Raw genomic sequence first — 27378 nt, forward strand, 5'->3', positions numbered from 1 at the left:
AGACCCTCCTTCTGCCAGAGACCCTCAGATCTGTCCCACTCCTGCCCAGGTCCCCATAGGCACCCTTGATGCGAATGATGTAGAGTTGGCCATGTCCACCCAGTAGGCCATACGCACTCTAGCCACGCCCATCCAGTAGGCCATACCCACCCGGACCCCTGAGGGCAACAGCAATGCTGATGCGGCCCTCAATGAAATTGAGTTTGACACCCCTGCTCTATATGATCATCCAAATGGTTGAATACTTATATTAGAAGAACACCAAGCTGCAACAAGCTTTGAGCTTGCATTCTTTTGTCTTTTCCATTTTCAGCAATAGAGAAAGGCATTTAATTTTTCCTTTCACATATTGGCTTATTCTTATTCCCAAGTTTCCAAAGTTTGGATATCACAGGTAGATACAGCTACAGAAGTTTAAACTATATCCATGGGTAGCATTGTAAATATGGGAAGTACAAATGTGATTTGGATAGGACATTCCTAAGGAACATCAGGGCAAAAGTCTAGACTGGGAAATCCAAAAACACCCCAAGCAATTGCAAAAGTTGTTGTTGAGAAAATTGCATGGATGTGTCCATACTCTCCAGTCAGACATTATCTGTGCCTAAATGTAACAAAATGATTCAGAAATCTCCGTTGCATTCTGGTTGAAAATAAGGTGCAATGTCCACCCCATTTTCCAATTCTTTAAAATGGAATACTCAGAGGACTGGGGACAAATGTTATTACTTCGCGTGTTACAATATTGCAATCATGGGAGAAAGTGGTAATGTCTAAAGAGCCTTTCCCAATCTGGCTGTCTCCAAATGTGTTGGGGACAATTGCTTCTAGAATTCCCCAACTAAGATCTTGACAAGAAAGTTTGGAAATTGCAGACACGCTACATAAAAGATCATTGTGAAAAAAATGATTTAAAGCAAAATGACAATTATTCTGTTTAGGCTTACCTGATGAAAAAGGTCGAATGCAGATTCTCAACATCCATACATCAAGGATGCGAACCCACCAACTGCTGGCTTCAGATGTTGATATTATAGAGCTGGCCGTAGAGACCAAGAACTTTAGTGGTGCTGAACTTGAGGGTCTGGTTCGGGCGGCCCAGTCCACAGCTATGAACAGACACATTAAGGTTTGCTCCTCCTTAGCACTACCCAATCTGCAGATAGCACTAGATCTGAACCTCCTTATGCCGCTTCCTCTTTTGTTCTTATGAGTTTCGCTTAGTTATAAAGAATTCAAGAGTTAACCCTAAAAGGCAAAATAAATCTTTAAATGATCAATATTTACCCCCATTCTTGATTCAAATTGGTTGTGGGGGAAGAAAACTTTAACAAGTAAAAATAGTTTTCAAGGATGATTCATGTTATTTCTGGGGACAAAAAAAGATGAAAGAATATTGAAGCAAGCAGTTTCTTCTGCTATAATCTGAAGCTCAGACTAGATTAAATAAATGGCCACCCCATTTATTTAATCTACATCATTTAGGCAGTATGATACAAAAGCTACATCTTCTTTCCCTTTCTTAGTTCTTTGAGCACCATTGTCCTAAGCCTTTTTTTTCTTACCTGCTAATTTCCAGATATTAAGTCTAACTGTTGGAGGCAGGGTTCATCTTTGTTAAGTGCTATAATAAGACTGAGTAGATACATACATATTAAACATGACTGGGAAAATGATGGTATTGTGAGACTCTTATCATGGAATATTCCAACTCTGGAATGGACTTATGTTTTGGAACTACTTTAACTTCCATTTGGGAACAATCTGGGGTTGGAATATTTCCTTCATATAATGTTATGCATACCTATTTTTCAGTAATTTTCAATTTGAAAGTAATACTTGGCTGCCTGTTCTTATGGGCTAGATTTTTAAAGAAATTCAGTGCAAAGTTGTGCTTGTGGTCCCCTAATAGAATGTTGTTTGTTTGACAAAGAGACAAAAAGTATTAAAAGTACACAGGCAAAAAGCAAGCACATTTGAATATATAGGCTAAGATTGATACACTGGTAGGACATAAGACATAGATTGTATCTTCTTTGCATTATATCAAACATTTGTCTCCTTATTTTTGAAGTTTCATTAAATATTGTCCTGTCTACTATTAGATATTGAAATGGGTTAGATTTTATTCATAAAATATCAAGAATTATGATATGCACCAAGAGGGTAAACATCTACAATGGTTTTATTACTTAGCTCCCAAAGGCCTGATTTCAGACTGAGATATTCTTTGGAGTGTTTCTCTTTTCTTTCTTTTCTTTTTCTCCTTCATTTTTAGTTGTAAAGGTCACTGGGCTCTAAGCAGGAAATGAGTGATGTCAGATGTGAAATGTCAGGATGAGTAAATTAGAGATTAGCTGAAACAAGCTAAATTAGTTTTTTATATTGGACAGTGTTGAAATGCTGATTTTTGTTAGCCTGTGACTGTAACAGGTGTTGGGCTTGGAATGCATCCTGGAACACATAGCTTTAGTGTGTATGCTGTGCAGATGAATTTGGGGAGGGATGAGACCCTTCTAATTTACAAAAATGAAGGAAAATGTACTTTACAGATGATCTAAAATCTGAAGCAGAACAAAGTTTTTATTATGGCAACTCCATAGAGTGGCAAGTTATGAAGCTAGTTAGCTTCTGCACATTTCTTTGGCCCCATCTCCTTTATTAATGTAATAGCTTATTTACTTTACTTTCAGAGAAGACTTGGAAATATGGATTGGACTTTATGTACATAGAGAGATTTTATGCATTCTCACATTAGTCATCTTAACTGCACTCCTAGTATGCCCCACCACAGTATCCTCCCACTATCTTGGGCACCTAACAAGGAAGAATTGTAAATCTTCTATAAGGGATTGTGTTGTGAAAGGGTATCAGAGAGAAAATGCTGGGGATTTTTTATGAATGTGGAGTAGAAAGGTCCAAGTTCAAATCAAACATTCTGCTCAACTGTCCTAATTACACAACATTTGGTAGCATAGACAGAAAACAATAGAAAAAATGAATGCAGGCAGGCAGGCAGATGTACACACTTATTCATTTATTCCTTTTTGGAGTAACCAATATTATTTATGCAAGGTGCAGTAAAGGAATAAAAAATAGTATGACTAATTTATTTGTATGACATAAAGCTGGAGATAAAATAAAAGGGGAAATAATTAAAGCTAATTTATTTGAAACATTTTTTATACCACTCCATGCCTTTTTGTTCTGACAGACCATTTTTGTTTTCTGATGAGAAAACAAAAAAGATATACCAGTTTCTATGTTTCTTAATGTACTTTAAACTTCTTGCTTCTTTTATTTTGCCACATACACTCATGAACTCTATTCTGATACATTGTTTCCTAGAGATTCTTTATATGTGTGTGTGTGTGTGTGTGTGTGTGTGTGTGTGTGTGTGTGTGTGTGTGTGTGTGTATTTAAAGGGAAACTGAGACTACTTGAGATTTTTCTTGGAAGTTCCATTATTTGAGCTTTGTAGATGTATTTTGAATTTACACTTTTGTTAGCTGTCTTATTAACGCGCCATCTCCCATTTTCATTAGGCCAGCACTAAAGTGGAAGTTGATATGGAAAAAGCAGAATCTCTACAGGTGACAAGGGGAGACTTTTTGGCTTCACTGGAGAATGACATTAAGCCTGTGAGTGTGTCTTTCATTTCTTCTTGTTGCTAAACAGGAGAACTATTTCATATCATTCCTACTCTTAGAAATGGAGGCAGTTATTCACCATTTGCTTTGCTACATCTGTTTCTTTCTAACCACAGGCATTTGGGACCAATCAGGAAGATTATGCAAGTTATGTTATGAATGGCATTATTAAATGGGGTGACCCTGTTTCTCGGGTGCTGGATGACGGGGAGCTTCTTGTTCAGCAGGCCAAAAATAGTGATCGTACTCCCTTGGTCAGTGTTCTTTTGGAAGGTATGTTACTTGCTCTACAGAGGATGGATTAAATGTGGTCTGCTTCTAGAAAATGTACTAGGCTTGATAGCTTGCTTCTATCTGGAATGTTATATGATTTCTAAAGGAAGATTATTAGTGTTAGATTATAAAAGGGGATTCTGGCACCTCTGTGAGAAAAGAGAATTGGATATTCTTCTCTCTCTTAACACCTTACAGAAACTTAATTCAGCATCACCTCAAAATCATATTTGGTGTGATATCTAAAATGCTATAACCTGGTTTTTAATAGTGAGCAAACTGAAACTGGGAACCATTGAAGTGGCTTTGCACATATGATTAGCGCTAACTGCTATCTGATGTTATGGTTAAAATAATATATACTCTCTATCTTGCTCTATTTAAAACTTCTAGAAGATTTAGGTGTCTGAGTACAAATCATGAAGATAGATATAGAGCTTAGAACTGGGAAAGAGGCGATCCAAAAAAATATAGTAATTTATTATATCAAAAGCTGATGAGAGTTTCATCAAAAGCAACAATGAAGCGTTGTCCTTGTCTAATTCTGGGAGTAGATTATCCAAAAGGAGGATCACTAAGTCTTCACTCAGTTTGTAATAGCTTTGCTTAATTAATTAATTTTATCCAGGAAAGCCTGAAACTTCAATGCTATAAAAACTGTCAAGAAAGGAGTCCTTGTAATGCTTTACATTTCCATGTAGTAATATTGGGACATGTTAGCCTCAAATCCATTACAATTTCTGCACAATAAATGACAGATCAAGCGAATGTTTAGATTAATGGAGTTAATAAAATTCTGAAACATTCTAAACCATCTTCCTTCCTGACACCACAAATTTAAGAAACTTCAAAATTATTATGTACATCCTTTGTGTAATTTCAAGCAGATAATGGAGGTTGATGAGTGGGCTGGATGTGCATATAATGTTGACAAAATCTCTGTTCTGTCCCAAGAGCCAATGTGTCAGGGAGAGAAACTTAATGAAGTTGCTAAAGATTAGCACATGGTTTGGTATTAAAAGTGATTTGTGTCTCAATGAACCTTCTGGGTTCATAGCTCTTTTAAGAACTTGAACGTTCATGTAAATCTCAGCCAAAGGGAGAGACCTTTTTTTCCATGTGTACTCAGTTTTCATGAAGAGACTTTGTCTTTTTAACACTGGCAAGATATGCTATTCCTTTTGTCTATCCCTGGAATGTTTTTGCCAACAGGTCCCCCACATAGTGGGAAAACAGCTTTAGCTGCAAAGATTGCAGAAGAATCTAATTTCCCCTTCATCAAGATCTGTTCTCCTGATAAAATGATTGGCTTTTCAGAACCTGCCAAGTGCCAGGCAATTAAGAAGGTATAACTACTAATCTGTTCTTTATTAATCAATTTTTCCTGATATATTACTTAATCATTTTTCTCTACTGCTCTTTCTATGTCTAACAGTTTGTTAAATAGTTTTACAAATTAGGTATGTAGCTTTGAATTCAAATCAGAAACATGAGTATGAAAATAGCCTTATTATAGCAAAGGAAAAGATATTCTAAAAGCTAATACATATTTATTTACTTGCTTGCTTACTTACTTACTTGCCACACATATTGTTTCAAAGTGACTCTGGGTGGCCTATAGCATTAAAAGATACAAATAATAAAAGATAAATATTTCTAAAGCAGTAAAAATGGAAATTACAATAAAAATAGAATTATAATTAAAAGATGGGGAGGAAGGGAAGAAAAGAGGGAGCAGAATGCACAGCATGGCGGGGAGGCAGGATTGCCTCTTAACTCATCAGCCACCTTCAATGTGATATTTCACTGTTGGGGGAAATTTCCTCAAACTCTCCTAGTGAATGTACAACCTTGCCAAAAATATTGGTAGACTGCATTTTTCTCCAAAGAATCCCAATTTATCCTGAAATAAATTGAAATTGACACAATTAAATGGCATTCACTCTTCTTTATTCCATAGTCCAGACACTTTGTTTTTTGTGTATGACTGCACATATTTTGTAAATAATAAAGCAAATGAAAGTGGCATAAACATCATCATCATCATCATCATCATCATCATCATCATATAGATCCTTGGAAAAGACTCAATAGGTAGGCAAAAATGCCAAATCCAGTCTGAACATCCGGCTGACTGTGCAAGGATCCATAATAATAATAAAGGATGACTGCAGTTATTACTTAAAGTGTGCTATGAAATATTACATTAGGGATATCAGCGGTGGTTTTTTTTTTGAAAAAAAAAAGGTGCCAGAACTCACACATGTCATACAACCCGCCTTGCCTACCCTACAAGGTTCCATCCAAAAAAGGTGCCGGAACTCCGTTCTGAGCGTTCTATGTCAAAAAAAGCCCTGGGTATCAGTATTTCATAGCACCTAGGATTGCTTTGGGGCAATAACTGCAATCTAGTACTTTCTGTAATTCTGATAATGAGACTTCTACATTGGCAATTTGAGGAGCGGCCATCTCACCTCAATACCATTAGCCCACTCCTCTTGCGCCAACAGAAGAGGTGTGCACAGACGCTGTTTGCCAAGGAAACCCAGAAGGCAGGGCCAAAGAGAAGATTCTTTTCCACTTTGGCCCCAACTCCGTGGAACACTCTACCTCTGGAGGTGAAAACTACACCCAGCCTTTTGGCCTTCCAGAAGGGTATTACAACTTGGTTTTGCCAGTTAGCTTGGTGCTCCAAGGGGAGTTCTCACTGCTGGAGGCAGCTGATGGGGTAAGAAGACCCTGTCCCTATTCCATCTGGCTCTTAGTTCCTGGGTTTTTTCATAGTTTTTAACATTTTGAATTTGCATAATTTGACATTTTTAACTGTTTTTCTATTTACCTATTTATGATCTGTAAGCTGCCCAGAGTCATGTGAATTTAATAAATAAATAAATGTATCCCCCAGTTTTTGAGTGCAGCAGCACTTGCTAAACATCCTCTGCAGTGTGGGGGTCACTGAGGCAAAATCATTCATGGAAAGGAATTTTTTGATATTTACTGTCAATAACTTCTGAAGGGAATGCATTGAATCTAACCAGAACAAATGTTCTGTGATATCTGTTATTTATTATTGATTATTAATAACTACCTGGCATGGTGCTAAAAGAGTGTTTCTAAAACTTAGCTTTGCTGCTTAAACTGACATCTGGTTGCCATCCTGTGTCAGTGACTCTCCCTTTCAGGATTTTTTTTGCTTGGTCAAATCCCATTTTTTAAATTGCCTCATTAGAGAACCCATAGCTTTCTAGTTTTCCCCTAATGAATGTATTTCAGGTAGATTGGAAGTTACCCATGTTAATTAGGCCTGTTGGATTAAATATTAGTTTTAGCTAGTAATTAAAGATAATTAGATATTGCTTCTATACTTGTAATTCCCAGTTCTTATCTTAAAGCTATACTAGATACACATTGGGGGACTTGCATGATAATCTTAAAAAATTGGACTTTTGTATTTGCCTTTCAGAAATAGGGTCTTCCTGGTTGAACAGTCTAACAGTACTTTTTTCCATTCAAATAGCCTGAGTAAATAGTTTGCCTGAAAAATCACTGAAATCCAATAGTGTCTCTTAACTTCTAAGGGATAGCAATAATTATCCCCTTGCCATTTTCATTTGTTTTATTATTTAGAAAAATAATGAGAGTCATGCATCAAAAGCAAAGTGTCTATGAAATAAAGGATGCTGGATGTCATTTACCTGTATCAGTTTCAACTTACTCTATTGTAAACTGGGATTTGGGGAGCGGGGAGTGGGGATGTCAATTCTTTTGGCCGTATTTAATAAAAAAGATCCATGTAGACAGAATCTATCTGGAATAGTCTAGCTATTCTTTGAATTGCAAATTGGGATGTCTTTTTTTTAGCTTAATATAAATTATCTTACTTTCTTTTCAGTTTCATAATGTTATTTAATACAGTGCTTCCAATAAGCACTGTAGAGTAATATCTTGAAATCCATTGTTTTTTTCTGGATGTTATAAGAGTGAATAATGATAATTACAGTTAGCCACATAGAACAATAAAACTAGACCGTGTAGGATATTAAACTAAAATGCTTGGGAAGACCCCAGAGAAGTTTGGTGGTGGTGGTTGTGGTGGTGGTATATATAACTGAGCCAAATTCACTTAATCTGTGACTCTGCTAAAAGAGTCATGCAGAGTACAAAAATCTAGTATATCTAAATAAGAGGTCTTCACATTTCTGTTTAAGGAAAGATACATATCTGCATATGCAGCAGGAAAGAACCGTTTCTTGATAAAGCAAAGGGAAAAATTATTTTAAGAATGTGGATGGGCCACAGGTAACATCATCCTCTTCTAAATCTGAGGAAATGGATATTTTTAAAAAAATATTTTCAGCATGTTTTACATGACATAGGGGTAGCATGCTAAGAAGTGGAATAACTTTCCAAATTTTGAGTGGTTCCATTCAAAAATTTCAAATATTAATGAACCCTTCAAAGAAGGGAAACAAAATTGATAGCTATCTATAATATTTCCCCCCCTAATCTCTAATTTTAGAGTGTGCTTTGTATAGAAATCAATTTCTCCCTTCATAGTAGTATAATTTGTTAAAGAGCTTTTTTATAAAAACAAGTTAAACTAAAACTTGGATTTGATAGAAATTAAATTTTAAGTTCCAAGAGGCAAAGCTTTTTTTATTTTTACTTGAAGGCGCCATTAACAAAATCCTTTGCTGCTTCTTTTTTCTGATGTTTAGATCTTTGATGATGCTTATAAGTCCCAGCTCAGCTGTGTGGTGGTGGACGATATTGAACGGCTTCTTGGTGAGAATACCTGTAAAGGGAATATCTGTGAAGAACAGCGGAATCACATGAGATTGGGGCAAAACCATGGTTTTCTATGAAAAGAAGGGCTGGTGTGGCTGGTGTGCCTGAGCTTGGGTATGGAGGTAGCATTATGGAGGCAGTTTATGCGGATATATATGATGGAGTTTGTATCCACCTTTCATTATTTGGAGGAGAAGGTACAACACTAGAAGAAGGAAGAATGGTTGGGTCCTGAGATTAAATTAAAGGAGAGTTTTATTTAACCTCCTCTAATTTATCAGTTCAAAGTTTTATTGTTACCATAGCTCAGGGGTGTCAAACTCAATTTCACTGAGGGCCGCATCAGCGTTGAGGTTGCCCTCAAGGGGCCGGGTGGGCGTGGCCTACTGGGTGGGCGTGGCTAGAGTGCGTATGGCCTACTGGGTGGGCGTGGCCAGCTCTACATCGTTGGCATCAAGGGTGCCTATGGGGGCCTGGGCAGGAGTGGGACAGATCTGAGGGTCTCTGGTGGAAGGAGGGTCTCTGGGCCAGGGCCAAGGCAGTGGAGGCCGTTCCCTCACTGTTTCCAGGATGGCTTCACGGGCCACATGGAACCACTTCGCGGGCCAGATCTGGCCCCCGGGCCTTGTGTTTGACATGTCTGCCATAGCTAGTTTCCTAACTGGTGTTAATTGATATTAGCTACATTTGGGGATGGGGAGGAGCCAAGATGGTGGACAGGCTGCAAAGAGCTCCTCCAAAAGTAAAGTAAAGCTACATTTGGGATGGCAGTAGCAAGGCTCAAATGGAATTCTTTAGTAACACATATTGGAGCATTAGTTATCTTAATACCACACTTGGAAGAGTATAAATGACCTGACCAAACTTTAAAACACAACAATATTTGAACTTGTTGCCACTCTGTATGACTTTTCATGAGCTGTGTAAATATATGTATTATTATTTTGTTATCTAAAACTTTCAGATTATGTTCCAATTGGGCCACGTTTCTCCAATCTGGTGTTACAGGCTCTTCTGGTGTTGTTGAAAAAAGCACCACCTAAAGTAAGTACCCTGTCTTGCAACAAGTCAAAATGTTTGTAAGCTGAGCTATGTTCTCATCTGAGGTCTTTAAAATCTTTAAAGAGCAGTGAAACAATTTCATATAAAAGAGGTGAAGCATTTACAGAGCAGCCTTTTTTGTCCTTTCAAATTAGAAGAGTTTTAAGTATATTTTATGTTGGATGGGAAGTCTGTCTATCTGCTTTATCTAATTTGTTTCGGTATGAATTAAGGAGAAAATTAGCGTTTCTGAGTTCTGAGGTGTTAGTGAGGAAAATAATCCAACATACCGTACATTATTCTGCATACTGGCATGCTTCTGTAGATGTTGCTATGCACAGTGATATCATTGTTGTTGTTAGCTGCGAAGTCGTGTCCGACCCATCGCGACCCTATGGACAACATTCCTCCAGGCCTTTCTGTCCTCTACCATCTTCTGGAGTCCATTTAAGCTCACGCCTACTGCTTCAGTGACTCCATCCAGCCACCTCATTCTCTGTCGTCCCCTTCTTCTATTGCCCTCGATCTTTCCCAGCATTAGGCTTTTCTCCAGTGAGTCCTTCCTTCTCATTAGGTGGCCAGAGTATTTGAGTTTTAGCATCAGGATCTGGCCTTCTAAAGAGCAGTCAGGATTGATCTCCTCTAGGACTGACCGGTTTGATCGCCTTGCAGTCCAAGGGACTCGCAGGAGTCTTCTCCAGCACCATAGTTCAAAGGCCTCAATTCTTTGGCGCTCAGCCTTTCTTATGGTCCAACTTTCACTGCCATACATTGCAACTGGGAAGACCATAGCCTTGACTATACGCACTTTTGTTGACAGGGTGATGTCTCTGCTTTTTAGTGTGCTGTCTAGATTTGTCATGGCTTTCCTCCCCAGGAGCAAGCGTCTTTTAATTTCTTGGCTACAGTCCCCATCTGCAGTGATCTTGGAGCCCAGGAAAATAAAATCTGTCACTACCTCCATTTCTTCCCCATCTATTTGCCAGGAATTGAGAGGGCCAGATGCCATGATCTTGGTTTTCTTAATGTTAAGTTTCAACCCAAGTTTTGCACTCTCCTTCTTCACCCGCAACAAGAGGCTCTTTAGTTCTTCTTCACTTTCTGCCATTAGAGTGGTATCATCTGCGTATCTTAGGTTGTTGATATTTCTTCCGGCAATCTTAATTCCAACTTTTGATTCATCTAGCCCTGCCTTTCTCATGATGTGCTCTGCATATAAGTTAAATAGGCAGGGCGACAGTATACAGCCTTGCCGGACTCCTTTCCCAATTTTGAACCAATCAGTGGTTCCGTGTCCAGTTCTCACTGTTGCTTCTTGGCCCGCATATAGGTTTCTCAAGAGACAAATAAGATGGTCTGGTACTCCCATCTCTTTAAGATATCATTATGATATCATTATGAAGCTGCTATATGAGGGCTTTCAGGCTTTATTTATTAGATTAATATAGTTATCTATGTTATGTATCAATAATCTTGCATGGCTTACAAACAATAAAAGAATTCAAAAATTGATTTATACAAACATAAAAACTCCTACACCAGAAAAACACCACACTATTCATATCCAACAAATAACTTTCTTAGGCTCTAGAAATACAGTACCCTAGTGCTTTGGGGGAAATCCAGGTTTATAAGGCTTTTTAAAAGTCTAGGAGGGTAGGAGCATGCTGGATCTCGGGGAGGAAGTGTCCAAATTTGATGTCAGAATGGGCTCTATACAATTAAAATCTACATTTTTTTTAGTTTGGAAGATAACTTCACCACCTTTTCATTGGGGATTACTATAAACAACTGAAAACAGTTCATCAGGAAGATATTTCTGCTGTCTCTATAGGTAGAGCTATACTTCGTGTGTGTGTGTGTGTGTGTGTGTGTAAAGGTAAAAGTTTCCCTGCACAGTCGTATCTGACACTAGGGTGCAGTGCTCATTCGCATTTCTTGGCTGAGGGAGCCAGCATTTTCTGAAGACATTTTCTGTAGCCATGTGGCCAGCATGGCTATACACCAAAGGCACATGGAATAATGTTACCTTCCCACCAAAGTGGTACCTGTTTATCTACTTGCATTTCCATGCTTTTGAACTGCTTGGTGGACAGGAGGTGGAGTAAGAATGGGAGCTTGTGAATGTTGTGCAACACTTGGGTTTTGAACCGGGGCTATTAGTTTTCAGGTGACAAGGTCAACATTTTTAACCATTAAGCCATTGCACTTGCTTATATGTATATATGTATCTATGTACACATACAGACTGAGTGGTGTGTGTGTGTGTGTGTGTGTGTGTGTGTGTGTGTGTGTGTAGAGAGAGAGAGAGAAGACAGACAAACAGACATTATTTAGATCTGGAGCATTCTTCAGCTTTGTAAAATCAATCCAGAGAAAGAAAAATCCAGTTCTTTCCCTCCATACATGTGGTCTGTATTCATGTATTTGTATATTCTCTTAAACAGACTTTTTTAAAGCTTTTTAAAATTAATGTAGATTTTCCAAAGTAAAAGAAACAAAGCAGACCCACCTCTCTGAACTCTTTTATTATTTTTTCATGTTTCCATGGGTTTTGCAAGGAGAGGAGAGGATTTTTTTCAAGCGTGGAGGGCGGGGGGGGGGAGGGGGAGGGGAAAAAAAGAGAGGAAAATTGAAAAGCGCTGGCCCAGCAGGGAGCCAAGCCAGAGAAAAAAAGCATTTCTCTGAGAAAGGAGCAGTAACAGCACAGCAACCCGAAAGGCTTCCTTCATCTACATGCAGAGTCACACAAGGCATTGGATGCTCTGCTCAGGAACCCCACAGAGGCTTCACATGGGGTTCCCTGCTGGTTCCTATGAAAAAACTAACAATTAGACTTAGAGGGTAAAAGCCCAGTGCAGTATCCCTCTCTTCTACTCTCCCCCCTCCCCCCACCCCTTAAGCTAGATTGACAATTTCGGTAGTGTTATGAAAAACCCAGCAAACTGTTTCGGGGATCTTCTGAATGGGGCCTGCTTAAGACATCCTCCCTATGTTTGTCCTACAAATTTCTCTCTCTGTGTCTGTGCATGTCTGTGTGTCTGTGTGTGCAAAGTATGGCACTTACTGGAGCTAGACCAACTTTTTAGCACAAAGCAAGTCTTTTGTGAGCCTCAGAGATGTTTGTTTGTAACCTTATTTACTTCTATAGTCTTTATAGACAGAGAATCCTTAATTCTGCTGTCTTTGAGAAGGATATAGTCCATAATTGGGTGGCTTTAATTTGATTATTTTCTGGAACTTGGAAACTCTCAATGAAATGTGGAAACTCTCGGTGAAACATTGGCCTCAGAGTTTAAATAATCCAAATGATGCCGGTTGCAGAATTTGTAGTAAGCATAGCCAGCAGTTGGGAAGAATGGTCTAGATTTTGCTCAACCCTTTTTAGTTTCATTCAATATTTTATTAAAAGCTGATGAACCATGCAATCCATACACAAGGAGAGAAATGTCAAAAGGTGAAAACTGTTCTGGTAACATTGCTAAAATAATGGCAAAATGTAACTTGCTGATGATTTTCCCCCCCCAAAAGAGAAGAAATTCTTTTTCAATAGTGGCGAATATCTGTAGCTCCGGTGTAGGATGAGGGTGATCATTCTCTGAGCTTTTCGAATGTTTTGTTACCAGACTAGGTAACATCTTCAGCGGAGTTTAAGGGATGTCAGAGTCAGTGTTCTTCTGTTTATAAGGGCTTCAGGTGTGGATATGACGAGTGAGGGTCTTGTGATGGGTAGGTTACATCAGGTCAGATTCATTGGGAGGTGAACTGGTGGGGATGGCTTGCATGGGTTGGTTGAAGGTCAGTGCTGTCTCTGGTTGGCTGTGTAATTGATCTGGACAATTTGCAATGTGGTAAGGCTCATAGATAGTTTGTCTGGGAAACACTAAACCAGTTTCTCTACATAAACAACTGTGAGTTACAAGATCAGTCTCCCATAACAAATTTAGATTGTAAATTAATAGACCACCTCACTCTATAAATTGCCTTTTTATATATAGAAATGTTTGATATCTTTGAGAAAGTTTTTTGTGGACTTCTTGGTGTTCTCTGAGCTTGGAAACAACAAGTTCAGAGACCATCAAGGGCACCACAGTTCAGCCCTTAGCTACAACTATTCTCTTTCATTGGTAGAAAGTTCTTTTTTAGATCTTAGGATTGGTTGGTAATCAAAACTGGTGTCCTCGTGGCTTCAGAAAAACAGCTCATTTTAGTTAAAATGTTTAAAAATAGAAATGATTTCCTTCCATATCCTTTATGAGTCAATTGCTCTATTTTGCATCCACTACATATAAGAGTAACATGTACCACATTCTGCCCCTCTTCAGAAAATTTAATATCTTTCTGGAAACCTGGACAAAATCACAGAGGCTTGAAAGAGTTTCCCAGTACAAAAGATAATTCTATAATTATGTCATTCCTTCCATAATACATTGATAATTATACTGCTTGATATAAATTTTTGCTTATGGTACATTTGAGAGGAGCAGATGAAACTAACATGTTCTCAACCTCAGTGGCTTTAAGACAGATGGACTTCAACTCCCAGAATTCTCAAGCAAGGCCAAATGTTGGCTGATGAATTTTGGGAGGGAAGCCAAGAAAATTTGCTCAGCTTAGCTGTCTCAAGATTTTGCACCTTCTGTATTGTCTTGCCAACTGGGAAGCTCTGCTGGGCTGGGTATCCTGATTTGCCAATCCTAGGATGCCAATTGGCACCCACCCAAAGCCTCACTGAGTTCCCCAAGGATCTGTTTGTCCACTGGCATGATTTTTATTTCACTAATATTCTAATTAGCCAGCATTTTTTATGAAAATCTTAATTTCTTTCTCTTGTCTGTTTGTTCATTGTTCTGTCTTCTCATGCCCCTCTGGTCACTTTTAAGCCCTTATTTAATCTCCCTCCTGTCCTTTTAATTTATTAAATCATTTTGCTTGGCGCCTCTCAAAAGCTGCCCCTCTTCCTGTGCACCTACTCCCACATTCATTTATTTCAGCTTTTCCCAGTCCCATCTTGCTTGTGAACTCTTGCCTTAGGCAGAGGGTTGGACTAGAAAACCTCCAAGGTTCCTTCCAGCCCTAGGATTCTATGATCCATCCCAAATCTGTAATACGAGCCTGAATACCCAATAACTAGTTTTTATTCATTTATAGGGAAGAAAAGTCATTTTTAAATTGTTATTTTAATCAGTACAGAATCATCAGGAATACTAATAATAAAGGTGGGGAGCTCAGAAATTCTGAATATAAAATTAGCTTGTATGCATATGATTTACCTGACTCACGTTTTTCAATGAGTTCCTGAGAGACTGGATTATATTAAGGTAATTTCACCTCCTTTTGATTATCTATCTGTCAGCAAAATGCTTAATATGGGATGTGGTTAGCATGAACATGAAGGACCTGGGTTATTTATTGTAGATTATACCACACAGGCATTGAACACAGATATGAAAACTTGAATTAGACATGTGCAATCAGAAAATTGAATGAGCCACATAATTGAAGATGTAATTGTCAGATTGTAATTCTTTACTTTTTTATATTGAATGCAGTGATAGAATCATATTAGGCTTTCTTTGTTATGCATTCACCTGGAGAGGGGGAGGGTTTTTTGTTTTTTTTACAGAAAGCAACATTCATATGTTCTTTTGAATAATTAAAATCTGAGTTTCCCACAGCTTTTTTTAATAGCCAATGCTACTATCCTTTAGCCCAGGTTTTATAAATTTTTAAAAGATTCAATAAAACTTTTAAAAATAGGTTGTCAAAATTCCATGGCTAATTCTCTTGATGAAAGGGGAGAATGAAAAATCCCTGCCTGTATATTGGCCAATTTTCAGACCAGATTGTTTCCTTACTCTTGAACAATTTGGGTAAAACCTGGGGAGTTGAAACTTGCAAAGAATTGCAATTCTTTTTTAGCTTCTTCTATTTGGAAAATGGCACTGCCAATCATGGTGTGCCTAACTATGATAAATGTGATTTTTGAGAAAATGAACTGTTTCACCTGATTTGATGCATAAATGGGCAATTAGGATATCTAGGGAGTGAGGAAGTATGGTCCACTGCACTTGCTTATTGCATCCCACCTGCTCTTTGTACCTACTCCTTCTTCTAGCACTGAAGATATTACTTAGTTGGGTACTGAAATGTCTGCAAGAAAACAATGAAGCTCAGAGAGCACCAGGACTCCACACTCTGATATCTGCTAGGACTGCCATTTCATTTTACCCAATGAATTTAATTTGACCCTTAAGAACTGTGTTTAACACCTGTAGGAGATGACCAGGCTGAGAACGATGGAGGGGTCAAACGTGTCATAAGTCACAAGTCCCTACATGCCTGTAAGAGATCTAAATCCAACCCACCTTGAATTCATTTCTTAACTCCCATGCATTCCTTTAATGGTCACTTGGCCAGATTCTTGTACACAAGAATAAATCTTTACAGTGTACTCATTGGAACTGCGTGAATCTCCTCATTTCCTAGGCACTTGACACCATCTTGTTTATTAGATTTATATTTAATTTATATCTTTTGTACAGAAGTTTAAGGCAACATAAATAGCATTCTCTCCTGTTTTTCTCCAAGCCAACCATAATGTAAAGCAGGTTGGGCTGAAAAGGAATGACGAGACCAAGGTCATTTAGAGGATTTCTGTGACTGAGGGTAGACCAGCACCTGGTTCCCAGTGCCAGCACACACTGGCTGAATGGACTTTGGAGGAACTGTAGTACCCGTCCTTCTGAGCTGGAAAATGATACTTTGGTACCTTAATTGTTTTTCCTAGTTTAGATGAAAGATTTGTCTGGAAGTACATTTTGTCATGTCGGTGTTTAATATCCATCTCACCATTTAAACTTCATGATCTTCCAGTTGGCAATGTAAAATTATTTCCTGGGTGGGCTCCATCTTTCATCATAATAATTGCTTTATAGCTTTAAAAGCATAGCTTTCTCTACTTCCAGCAGCTGAGAAAACTTTTTTGTGCTTAATCAGATTGATTTTGCCAGAGGTTAGATCAAGCATTGGAATGGCTCACGAGAATCAGAAGGATAGAAATAAATTTATGAGGAAAATGAACTGCTCTACTAACTTTAAAACAGTGGAAATAATTATGATGTACAGTATCTATTATAAAATCATTTATTTTGGGAATATCCGAGAGTGTTTTAGATGTTGAGTGCTACAGAAATGTAATTAAATGAATGCATTTTTAAATTACTTATTTTAATAGTTCCACCTGAAGTATGAATTTTGGTTTAATGGCTTGTTGGTGCCTTTTCAAGCAGTACTTAAGTACTGTTGCATTTTGTGCTATCTCTTCCAGTCTCCTGTCTTAGTGAGCATCTCACCAAGGAGAGGTATTTGGAAATTCAGGCAAGATTAGTGATGAATCTGGCAGTTTGATACTTTTCATTTGCTTGATGGGAACCTTTCCTTTTCTATACTATATAATTACCCTAATCCAAGCTATGCAACAAATCTATAACAATTTAACTGTACTGGTTTATCCCAGAAGAAATCTAGAAAGTATAATTTAACAAGAACGTAGGCCATTTCCTTAGTATTGTGTTCCATACATCGCAGTAGTTTTCAGATTTCTTGGGAAGAACATTTACCGGTAATTTTTTTAAAAAGAGTAAAATGCAAAGAGTGTAAGGCTATCAAAAGCTACTATCATTGGTAGCGAAATGGTATTTCCATGTTTACCTTTAAAAAAAAGAGAGAAATCATTGCTCTCAAGTCCTCTTTTGGCTTTCCCAGCTTCATGTGACTTGCCTCACTGTGAAAAAGTGGTTTGGCGTACTGAACTGGTCCAGCAGTTGAAAAGGAATGTTGAAAGCCAAAAGGGTAAAACTGTATTTGAGTTATTTCCAAAAAGGTTCATTTTGATTTAGCTTTACCTTCCCATTGTTATTACCGTTTAGGGCCGCAAGCTCTTGATCATTGGGACTACTAGTCGCAAAGATGTCCTGCAGGAGATGGAGATGCTTGATGCGTTTAGCACTACTGTCCATATTCCCAACATTGCTACTGGCGATCATCTCATGGAGGCCCTGGAGGTGAGGAGATCACTAGTGTGCCCTGAAAGAAGGACTTTGAAAAAAGAACCCAATTTCTTTGGAGTTCTAAAACAAATCAAGTCTGTGGATCTTTTGAAATCCTGTTGTCAGCCAACTAGATAACCCATAGCAGGAAATCTCCTTTAAAAGAAGGTTGAAGCTACTTTTATTCACATTGGCTATATAATAGAATCTTGCAAATCTGATTGTTCTGTATCACCCGCTACTTTGTGAATTAGGGAGTTGTCTGTTTGAGCCACTTCTGAATATTATCTAGCAGTTTTAGATTTCCTCCCCTTTGCCTAGGCAACAGATATTGCAAATCTCTGTCAAGGTCATCTTTCTACAACAATATTTAGGAGTTGAAAATATAACTTTATCTTGGAAAAACAGACCTTTATCTTGGAATAAAGAGTAAAAGTGGCAATAAATATTCTGTCTATGATTATTGAGAAATAACTGCCATCTAAAATATACGAACAGTTACAACTTGAAATGAAAATATTTCAGTAGGAAAGATTTACCAGTATTTGAGTTCCTTTCTCCAAAAATGCTACTTAAGTCTGCAGATCATTATTTTAAAACAGACATGTCAAACACAAGGCCCGTGGGCTGGATGCAGCCCAATATGTGGTTCCGGCCAGCCGGGGACCTTCTCTGGAAAGAACGAAGGACCAGCCGGCCGCACCTCGGACCAACCCTGGCCGATTGGGCACTGATCTACAACCTGGTTGCTTCCATCAAAGCCAGAACGTGCTCAGTGTTAAATCCAAGAGGCAGCCCTGCCCCCTGGGTGCGTGTGCAAGCGGAGTCTGGGGTCTGTGCTGGTTTTCTTGCCCTGCAGACTGACTTCAGCCAGGATGCCGACACTGGCTGTCTCCTGTGCGCACACCGGGGGGGCAGGACAGAGGCGGCGGGGCAGTTCCTTGCTGGTTCCAGTGGATCTTAGGCTGAGTGTGTTCTGGCTTTGATGGACGCAACCAGGTTGTAGATCAGCGTCACCCCACCACCAACAGCAGCAGCACTTCCAGCCTTGCAGCCATGAGGCATCCCTTTCAATGGGACTGCCCACATGGTATAGGAATGGCCGGCAGCAGCATATTAGTGCTGGCAATCTCTCCCGCTCCCATCACCCCTTCCTGAGTGCAGGGGAAGGAAAGAGATGAGAAGGCAAAGGAAGGAACGGAGGGGGAAAGGGAAGGAGGGGAAAAGGGAGGGAGAAAGGAAAGAACAGGGAAAAAGGAACAGGGCGAGAGGAAGGGAGGAAGGAGGAAGGGAGGGAGGGAGGAAGGAAGGGAGGAACAGAGGAAGGAAGGGAGGAACAGAGGAAGGAAGGATGGGAGGGACCATGTCCCGGCACTCGCCTCAGTCCCATCCTCCGCAAGAGACCCTCAGATCTGCCCCAGTCCTGTCCAGGCACCCTCGAAGCAAGTGATGTTGAGCTATCCATGCCCACATAGTAGGCCACGCCCACTCCATCCACACCCACCCAGTAGGCCACACCCACCCGGCCCCCCGAGGGTAACCACAATGCTGATGTGGCCCTCAATGAAATTGAGTTTGACACCCCTGTTTTAAAAGATCCAAATTTATTTGGTTAAACAGTGAAGGCTGCTTCTATGCAGTTTTATATAGCTATTCCTTTAGAGGCAAGATTCTAGAAGATTCTTGATTCTGAAGATTCTAGAATTAATAAAATTGTATTGTATATGTATTTAAGTTACAGCTGCTGTTTTATAATTAACATCTTTTGAATTGTGTAATTTACAGTAGAGGTAACCCTAGCCATCATTATCCCAGGTATATTGATGGTTTTATATAAACTGAAGTTATTGAAAACAAAATAATTAATACTAGGGCTATGTCACTGAACTAATGGATGAGATCAATTTATTGCAACACTTACAATTAACGTAAGTTTCCATTTAAATTAGGATTTCTGTGTGTAATGTCAATATTGTATAGTTCTTAGAAGTTGGATCTACTAATTGCAGTGAAATGAGAAAATGAAATTTGTTATTAATTTAATCCCCATTGATTTTAGAAGTTAGTGACGGTGACAGTCTAAGTGGTACACAATCTATTAGTTAAAATTAACAACATTTGAAAAGAAACATTGCTTCCCCTTATAGTATATAGGGAGGAATCTCTTCTAAATGTTATGATGCCTCTGTTTGTGTTGGTCATGTTTATACAAATTCCTGAAATGATAGAATAAAGTGAAATAAAGTGCCCACTTCCACACTTCCCTTTTGATTTGAGTTTGATCTGCTTCTGTCTGGAGCAGAAGATTTGAACATCAACTGAAATGATGATTTCTAGCTGGCTTATCTTTTGAGTAGTTAATATAAAAATCTTGCTGTATAAGAAGAAAATGGAGTCCAGAGTTATCCAGATCCCATCCATTCCCCTGACTGGGTTTTCCTTATAACCTAGGTAACTTTCTTTTTCCAACTTTTAGCTCCTGAGTGTCTTCAAAGATAAGGAACGCAGCACTATTGCTCAGAATGTCAAAGGGAAGAAGGTCTGGATTGGCATCAAGAAGCTGCTGATGTTAATTGAGATGTCAATGCAGGTAAAATGCTTGCCTTTATTTATTTTATTTATTTTATTTTAATTCCATTTATATCCCGCCCTTCTCCGAAGACTCAGGGCGGCTTACAAGCTTAGCAGCAGCCTTCATTCTATGTATATGCCTGCTTATTAGGGCTTTCACACACACCCCAAGCGGCATTATTACAAAGTCAGCTTAATTGCCCCCAACAATCTGGGTCCTCATTTTACCTACCTCGGAAGGATGGAAGGCTGAGTCAACCTTGAGCCTGGTGGGATGCGAACCTGCACTAATTGCAGGCAGCTGGTGTTACTTAAGGAGGCATTAGCCCACTGCTCCACCAAGGCTTCCTTTTAGATCAACTCAAGAAATAAAATTTAAAAAAAAATTCCAGAAGTTCATTGGTTTGCAGTTAAGTGCTCCTTATCATTTTTTATGTTGTCTACAATTGGCAAGAGCTGAAAGACATGTTTGGAGGGTCAAATCTGGCCCATCTCTGAGCTAGACATATGGGTTGCTTGGCCCCTGGTCAAGCCAGGATATTAAAAAAAAAAGGCACTGGGCACTGGAAAAAAGGGCCTTATGTTTTTATTTCTGCTTAGAAATTAATTATGAAATACAATTTCTTATTTTTAAAGGTTTAGAGCAGTTGAAGTTCCAAACACCTGCATAATGAAAGTTCAGTAAGAATGAAACCAAATAAATATGGGCCTGGAGTCCCACTTACAGTTATATTTTAACAAGGGTTAACACTGTATTGAAATGTCTCATTTTTCTTCACAAAGTAGATAGTAACTTGATTATACTGGGGCAGAAGTTGGCAATTTCCACTTAGCAGAGAGGGAACCTCTTTGTATATTACAATATATTAGAGAAAAAGGCTCCTTTGTAAATAATTTACAACTATTCATACTCCAACCAAGTGCCCTCCAAATTTATTGGGACTAACTTCCAGGTGGCAGGAAACTTCAGTAGATTCTTGCATGTGTCATTCAAAAGGGAAGAATTTGTTTAAATCATTTTTCCTCTCATATATTAGGAGGCAAACCTTTAGGGATCTAGTTTCTACTAGAGTTTGACAAAGTGATTTTATCATTCACATTTGCTATATAAGACTAGAGATGATTAAAAGTTATATATCTGAATCAACATAGTTTTTAAAATTAATTTCATGCCATCTAAATTATTAGTGGCCACCTGAAACAATTTTGCACAGACAGCTAGTGAATTAGTTTGTAAAATGACTGCTTACAATTTATGCAAAAGAAGCTAGTGAAATCCTATCCTATCACCTGCCAAGGAAAGTAGTCACCTAGTCAAAGTTTACACCTCTTAGCTGGGATGTAAATGTGCCAGACAAATGAAAATGGAGTCAGGTGTGCATCAATAGCAGGGATGCATATGTGCAATTCTATACCTCTCCGGGACTGATGCCTGCTAATCAGCTGGTGTAACTATAAATGAAGACTTTTTGCCTCTTTTTCGGACAGCTTTTAAGTATAAGCCAAGAAGTATGCAATCCATCACTGTGTTATAAACGCTTCCCCACTCCCTTCTGAGTGACTTGTTCTTTGCAATTCTGTTGAAACTTGTATAAAGCTTGGGATCTGCTTTGACTGGATGTCACCTGAGGGTACAAAGTCATTTATCTAGATTACTTTTTCCTTTCTTTCCCTTGTCTCTATTTTCATAGCTATAGGCAAAAGTCAGTAACTTATTGCTCACACCTATTAAAGGGTAATAGGCAGAGACCTGTACCATTTGACTCTGGCCTGGTGATGTCCAATTTTACTCTTTTTATTGTGTTAAAAAGATCCCTCTTGATTGGTTACTGGTCCTACATCTTAGTACCTTGAATTCATGTGATTCAGAAGTGAAAAAAGAGCTACAGGAGGGAATGAGAGATATGATGAAAAGATTGTGTTGTGTTCCCTCCTGGCTTTCTAGCTAACAAGGGAAAAGGGGCTGATTCATGGGAGACAATTTTATTTGATTTTTTGTTGTCATATCATTCTTATCTTTTTATTAGACATACTCCTTGGCATTTGAAATTGGATTTGAAATGAGGCAAAAATTAAATAGTAGATCTGCAGTCATGAGTATAGCATGTTTTTCAGCAGACTCTTTTGCCAATGGCCAAAAAAGAGAGAAGGGGAGCAAATAGAAGCTGTAGAATTAACACAGCTTCCCAATCCATGGGAAGACTCATTAGGCATAAACAGGAAGAACTAGCCTGGTATGTTTGCCCTTGATCCTTATTATGGCTTAGCATCATAAACTTGTTCATTGCCTGTTTAAATCTATTTTAGTAACTGCAAAGATCTGCATGGTTGAATATTTCAGCATACAGTTCTTTTTTGTAAAATTTTGGGCTGAATGCAGAAATTATAGAATGGTTATATATCTACTTGGCGCTCTTTTTCTGAGAATATTGAATTAGTACTTGACTGTTGGCTGCTTCTGAAGCAAAGCACCGTTTCCCAGCATAAAATTGGGGGTGAGGTGAATAGAAGCAGAAAGGCTACATGCACTGACTTTGGTTCTTTAGTTAAAAAAATAATAATATAATAATATTATAATAATATAAATGTGACAAAACTTTTTTTGATCTAGTTGGTACTGCCTCTCTTACCTTTCCTTTTTTTCTTTGAATTTATTGTGATTAATTGGAGTGTTTGTGTATTAACTGTGTATGTTTTTAATACATATAATTTATGAAGATGGATCCTGAGTACCGGGTGAGAAAATTCCTGGCACTTCTACGAGAAGAAGGAGCGTAAGTAATAAAATAATTGTTAGGAATGTGCTTACCTAATCTGCATGCATGCTTAAGAACTATTTATTGCTGGCCAAATGGAGATTTTGTGGGAGTGCGCTTTGTAAATGTTGTTTCATAAAAACAGTTGTTGTAATTCATGACAGCTGTTGGAACTATTCCATCCCTAAATATAGTATGTTTAGGTCTGTGTCATGTATGTGTTCTACTTTGAGAGCGGGCAACTAAATTTCATTTTGGATGTGTGCCGCTGTGCCCATAGTAAAAATGACAATAAAGATTATCTTATCTAAATCAGTCTGTTCCATTGGTTAGGACTTGTCACACTGTTGTGTTGACAGCTACTATTTCTATATAATGCATATATGTATATGTATAAATCTATATATATTAAAAGGGATGGAGTTTTTATGGCTCAAGCATATATATAAGCCATGCCTTGGATTTCTCAATATCTTATGCATAGGTATTTCAGGATTGACTTTGATGACTCAAGTTATGTGGGAGAAATACGCTTTTACCTGTTCTACAATCCCAACTCACATATTGGCTTATATTCTAATTCCAGGCCACTTTCATGCTCAAAAGTGTTTCTATGCTAAATTTTCTTCTGGCTTTTACCTTTTCAGATTCTCTGAATATATAAAACTAGCACATCAAGGAGCAACAAAGCTAACACTTTGATTCCATGACATGCTGGCTTCCAGTTAGAGGGAGTTTTTGGTGAATGGAAAGTTACAGTAATGTGTGTTCTCCTTACATGTGTATTTATTTTCCCACATAAAATCATAATCCCTCAAGGGATAGTATTTGAGATATTTTTAAATGTTGATACTATTTTTCTTCTAGTTAGATCTATTCAGGTCTAATAAGAGGGATAGTGCATCATTTGAATTGATGAATCTATTATTTAATCCTTTCATAATTTCTAGAGCTGGGACTGTGCCAGTATATTAAAATGCTACTTCATTTATTTAGTAAAGGAGCTCCAGATGACCCTTGTTCAGGTGACCACCTAATGTTGGGATGGAATAGAATTCACTTCTTTAACCAGTATGTTTGGGAAACAATTTTTAGCTTTGCCATTTTCCCATAGCCTGTTTTAATGCAGAGTCAGAGTACAACCCTCTTTGTTTTGCAGCTATTGAGAATGTCTGGGGCACAACTGGCCTGCGAATTTGCATGCAGTTCCCCTCTTTGGATGACCATCTCTGTGTGCCACCACCCATTTCCCAAGACCTGCCTATCCTTGTGGCTGTTGCACTCTCTCTCTTTGCAGTAGTCCACTGGATTTAGAATGAAGCTTGAACCTTGCTAAAGGCTGGTGACCTGGAAAACAGCCAAGCAGAAGACTTCTTCTCTGGGAACTTCCTCCATGTGGCACGTTTGGACAACTGCGTAATGCTTGGTTCTCTTCAGAACTTTTCTTTTTGCATGTTAGATACAAATAAGTACTTCACCTTTGTCTTTGATATTCTGGTGTATTGTGGAAAATCAAGCTTATTCTAGAATAACTGCTTTGTTGTATGCACCCAGTTGATTGATTTTGGTGCACAAGCAAAGGAGTGGAACTGTGCCATGTGCAGACTACAGACATTAATGTTGAAACTCAGGCATAAAATATGGGGAAATCCCTCCATTCTTAGCTTACACCAATCCAGTGTGAAAGCTAGTAACAGTCTGCATGGTTATAAACACTTGGTGATGATTTTTCCCACCCCAATCTTGTTAAATTGCTGCTTGTTCTTGTAGATTTGTTCCATATTGTGGAGTTTCAGACTCCTCTCAAGAAAATATATATGTGGTGTAAAACTTCTCATTTCAGATGAATTAAGATCCAAGGGCTGCTTTCTACCTAGATTTTAGGCAAGATTAACTGCTGGCCTGCAAGCACACATCAGCATTTGCAGTGGCTCAGCTAGTTGAGGTCCAATAGAATTTGATCACCAGCTACAGAAGCAACAGTGGAGCATCTGACATACCTTAACTATGAACAGGCAGCAAGCTGCCCTTGATTCCCATAACATTTTGAGAACATTCTTATTTTTTGTCACATTGACCCTTACCTGCTACAATCTATCTCCTTTATGGAAATGTTGCACAGAGTTATTTTTAAGAGATCTGTCAAGTATGCAGTTGTAAGATGTTGGGCTCATTGTGTATCTTCTTTACTTCCTCTGCCACTTAGCAAGTAGTTTATTGATATTTAATGTCAGTCACTGTGGTTGGCTGTTGTCTGCTGTTGACCTCATATTCTACATAGTAGAAAATAGAGAAAAGCCTAATTTGCCTTTTCCAGAAGTGTTTTCCTGTGTTTTTGGTGTGCAATGCAATATTGAATCAGTGAGAGCGATAGGCTGCTATCTAGAATGCTCAATCACTTATTTCTTATCATTCCATCCTTTAGGATAAGTACACTGACCAACATCTAAAGAATGTAGTACGTACTTAAATTGGAGCCAGTTAGCTACCTATCCTAATACTAATTATATCACACATTCTTGCCTATCATATAAGTAGTTTGTTTGCAATTCTTGTCAAAGGGAGTTGCCTAATAGAATAGGAAGTATGAACTAGAAGGGTGCAGTTGAGTTTAAGGTCTTCTAAATAGCTAGAAACAGAAGAAAACTAAATGCACAGCTGTCATTCCCCCTTGCAACAAAACATTTATTGGCTCTTAAACCTTTTTAGAACAAGTTAATTGCATGTAACCCATTTACTCACATTCAACAAATGGGCTACTCCATTATTGGCATGGTTCCCTTTCCCTGTTTCTCCAAGTTGCTAAATTTGGAAGAATAAAAACAGTACTTGACATCTCCCAATTCTGTGCTGAAAAAGACAGACCTGCAGTATTAGAAACTGCTGCAGTGTATGTTTATGTTTCTTGAATTTATATACCGCCCTTTTCCCGTAGGACTCAGGGCGGTTTACAAAGTATTTAAAAACATCAGTACAATACAAGAGTTAAAAACAGTTAAAATAATTAAATTTGATCCCTGGGGGGGGGAAACCTCTCAGCCTGGGCCAGAAAGCTCAAAGAGCCAGGTCTTCAGGTCCCGGCGGAATGGCCGAAGGTCGGGGGCAGTCCTAAGCTCCACGGGCAGCTGGTTCCAAAGGGCAGGCGCACCCACTGAGAAGGCCCTCCCCCTGGGTGTATCTGAACTATAATGGATATTTATTTTACTATGGGTTAAAATTGTCTCTTTTTCATATTTATTGATTTTCTGCCATGAACGATAATGTTTGAATGACTGGTGGACATGTAAAGACTTCCATGTTTTGTAGGTGATATGATTGAACTGCTTTTAGCTGGACTTTTCTCTGCTGTCCTCCCAAACTCTCTCCCCCCCCCCCCCGGTTTCCTTCCATTTTTCACTGAAAGCAAAGCATACATATTGTACTCTCTTGGATCAAATAATATAAACATTTTTATTGTGGGTTCTTTTGTCCAAAGCTATACTGAGAAAGAAAAATACAAATATATATATATATATTTTAAAAGATTGATTGTATGTTAAAATGCAGGATGCAATAAAAAGGCACAAATGTTTAAAATGTATTGATGTTTTCTGAGTAGTTTAAGTGATGGGATGAGTAAATAAGTTCTCCTGAAAGATCTGCAGAAAATGCTCATTTCAAAACAAGTTTTTTCAAGCAATTCACTGACTACTACTTATTAGAGGATACATTTAATCTATGATAAGAGTTGGGAGAGAACAAATACATTCACAAGTTTAGTTTCTGGCCAAAATTGACTGGGCCTCACTGGGCTGGGTGAGTATGTTTTCAAGGCTAAAGTTACTGAGATACAAAAGTTAGGAGTTAGGGTTACCTAAGAGCAAACATGAAATTCCTACTTAAGGTTTGTGCCAATCCTGAAGTCCTAGTATACTTTTACTAGTCAAAATTCTTAGGATTAAAAAAGGGAAGGCAATCACATTTAAATTGCGAAAAAAAATTGATTATGATTTCCTTATGCTGTACTTTGTGGATTCCAAATGCATTTTCTCAGTTCTCTTTTTATAACCAAGAAAAATTACTGTATGCTACGGTTTTTAGAAATCAGCAACACCTCCTTACATAATAGTTGATTACATCCATAAGAACAGTATGAAAATATTAAAAAGATTGTTTTAAGTGCCTTTGTATCTTTATTGACGAGGAAACAAGGAAAGATGGAATATATTTTGCTTCAAATATATCTATATATATTTATATAATATATAA

The 27378-nt window shown here is 38.3% G+C and overlaps 1 protein-coding gene across 3 annotated transcripts in view; it reads left to right on the plus strand.

Annotated features, from left to right (window-relative positions):
• NSF (N-ethylmaleimide sensitive factor, vesicle fusing ATPase) overlaps positions 1-27252 on the plus strand; it is an 88925-nt gene extending 61673 nt beyond the window's left edge. Inside the window, exons 12-21 of one of the 3 annotated variants that reach the window (XM_081343723.1) lie at positions 942-1129; positions 3546-3641; positions 3767-3923; positions 5136-5269; positions 8642-8708; positions 9676-9755; positions 17684-17818; positions 20280-20393; positions 23093-23148; positions 23778-27252. In XM_081343723.1, coding sequence (XP_081199849.1) covers positions 942-1129; positions 3546-3641; positions 3767-3923; positions 5136-5269; positions 8642-8708; positions 9676-9755; positions 17684-17818; positions 20280-20393; positions 23093-23148; positions 23778-23832 — 1082 coding nt within the window. In that variant the 3' untranslated portion in view covers positions 23833-27252. The remainder of the gene's footprint in view (positions 1-941; positions 1130-3545; positions 3642-3766; positions 3924-5135; positions 5270-8641; positions 8709-9675; positions 9756-17683; positions 17819-20279; positions 20394-23092; positions 23149-23777) is intronic. The other 2 variants (XM_081343725.1, XM_081343724.1) reach the window with 2 other exon arrangements.
• The last annotated feature ends 126 nt before the right edge of the window (positions 27253-27378 follow it).

This window comes from Vipera berus (genome assembly GCF_964194415.1).
Source record: "Vipera berus genome assembly, chromosome: Z".
NCBI classification, from domain to species: Eukaryota; Metazoa; Chordata; class Lepidosauria; order Squamata; family Viperidae; genus Vipera; species Vipera berus.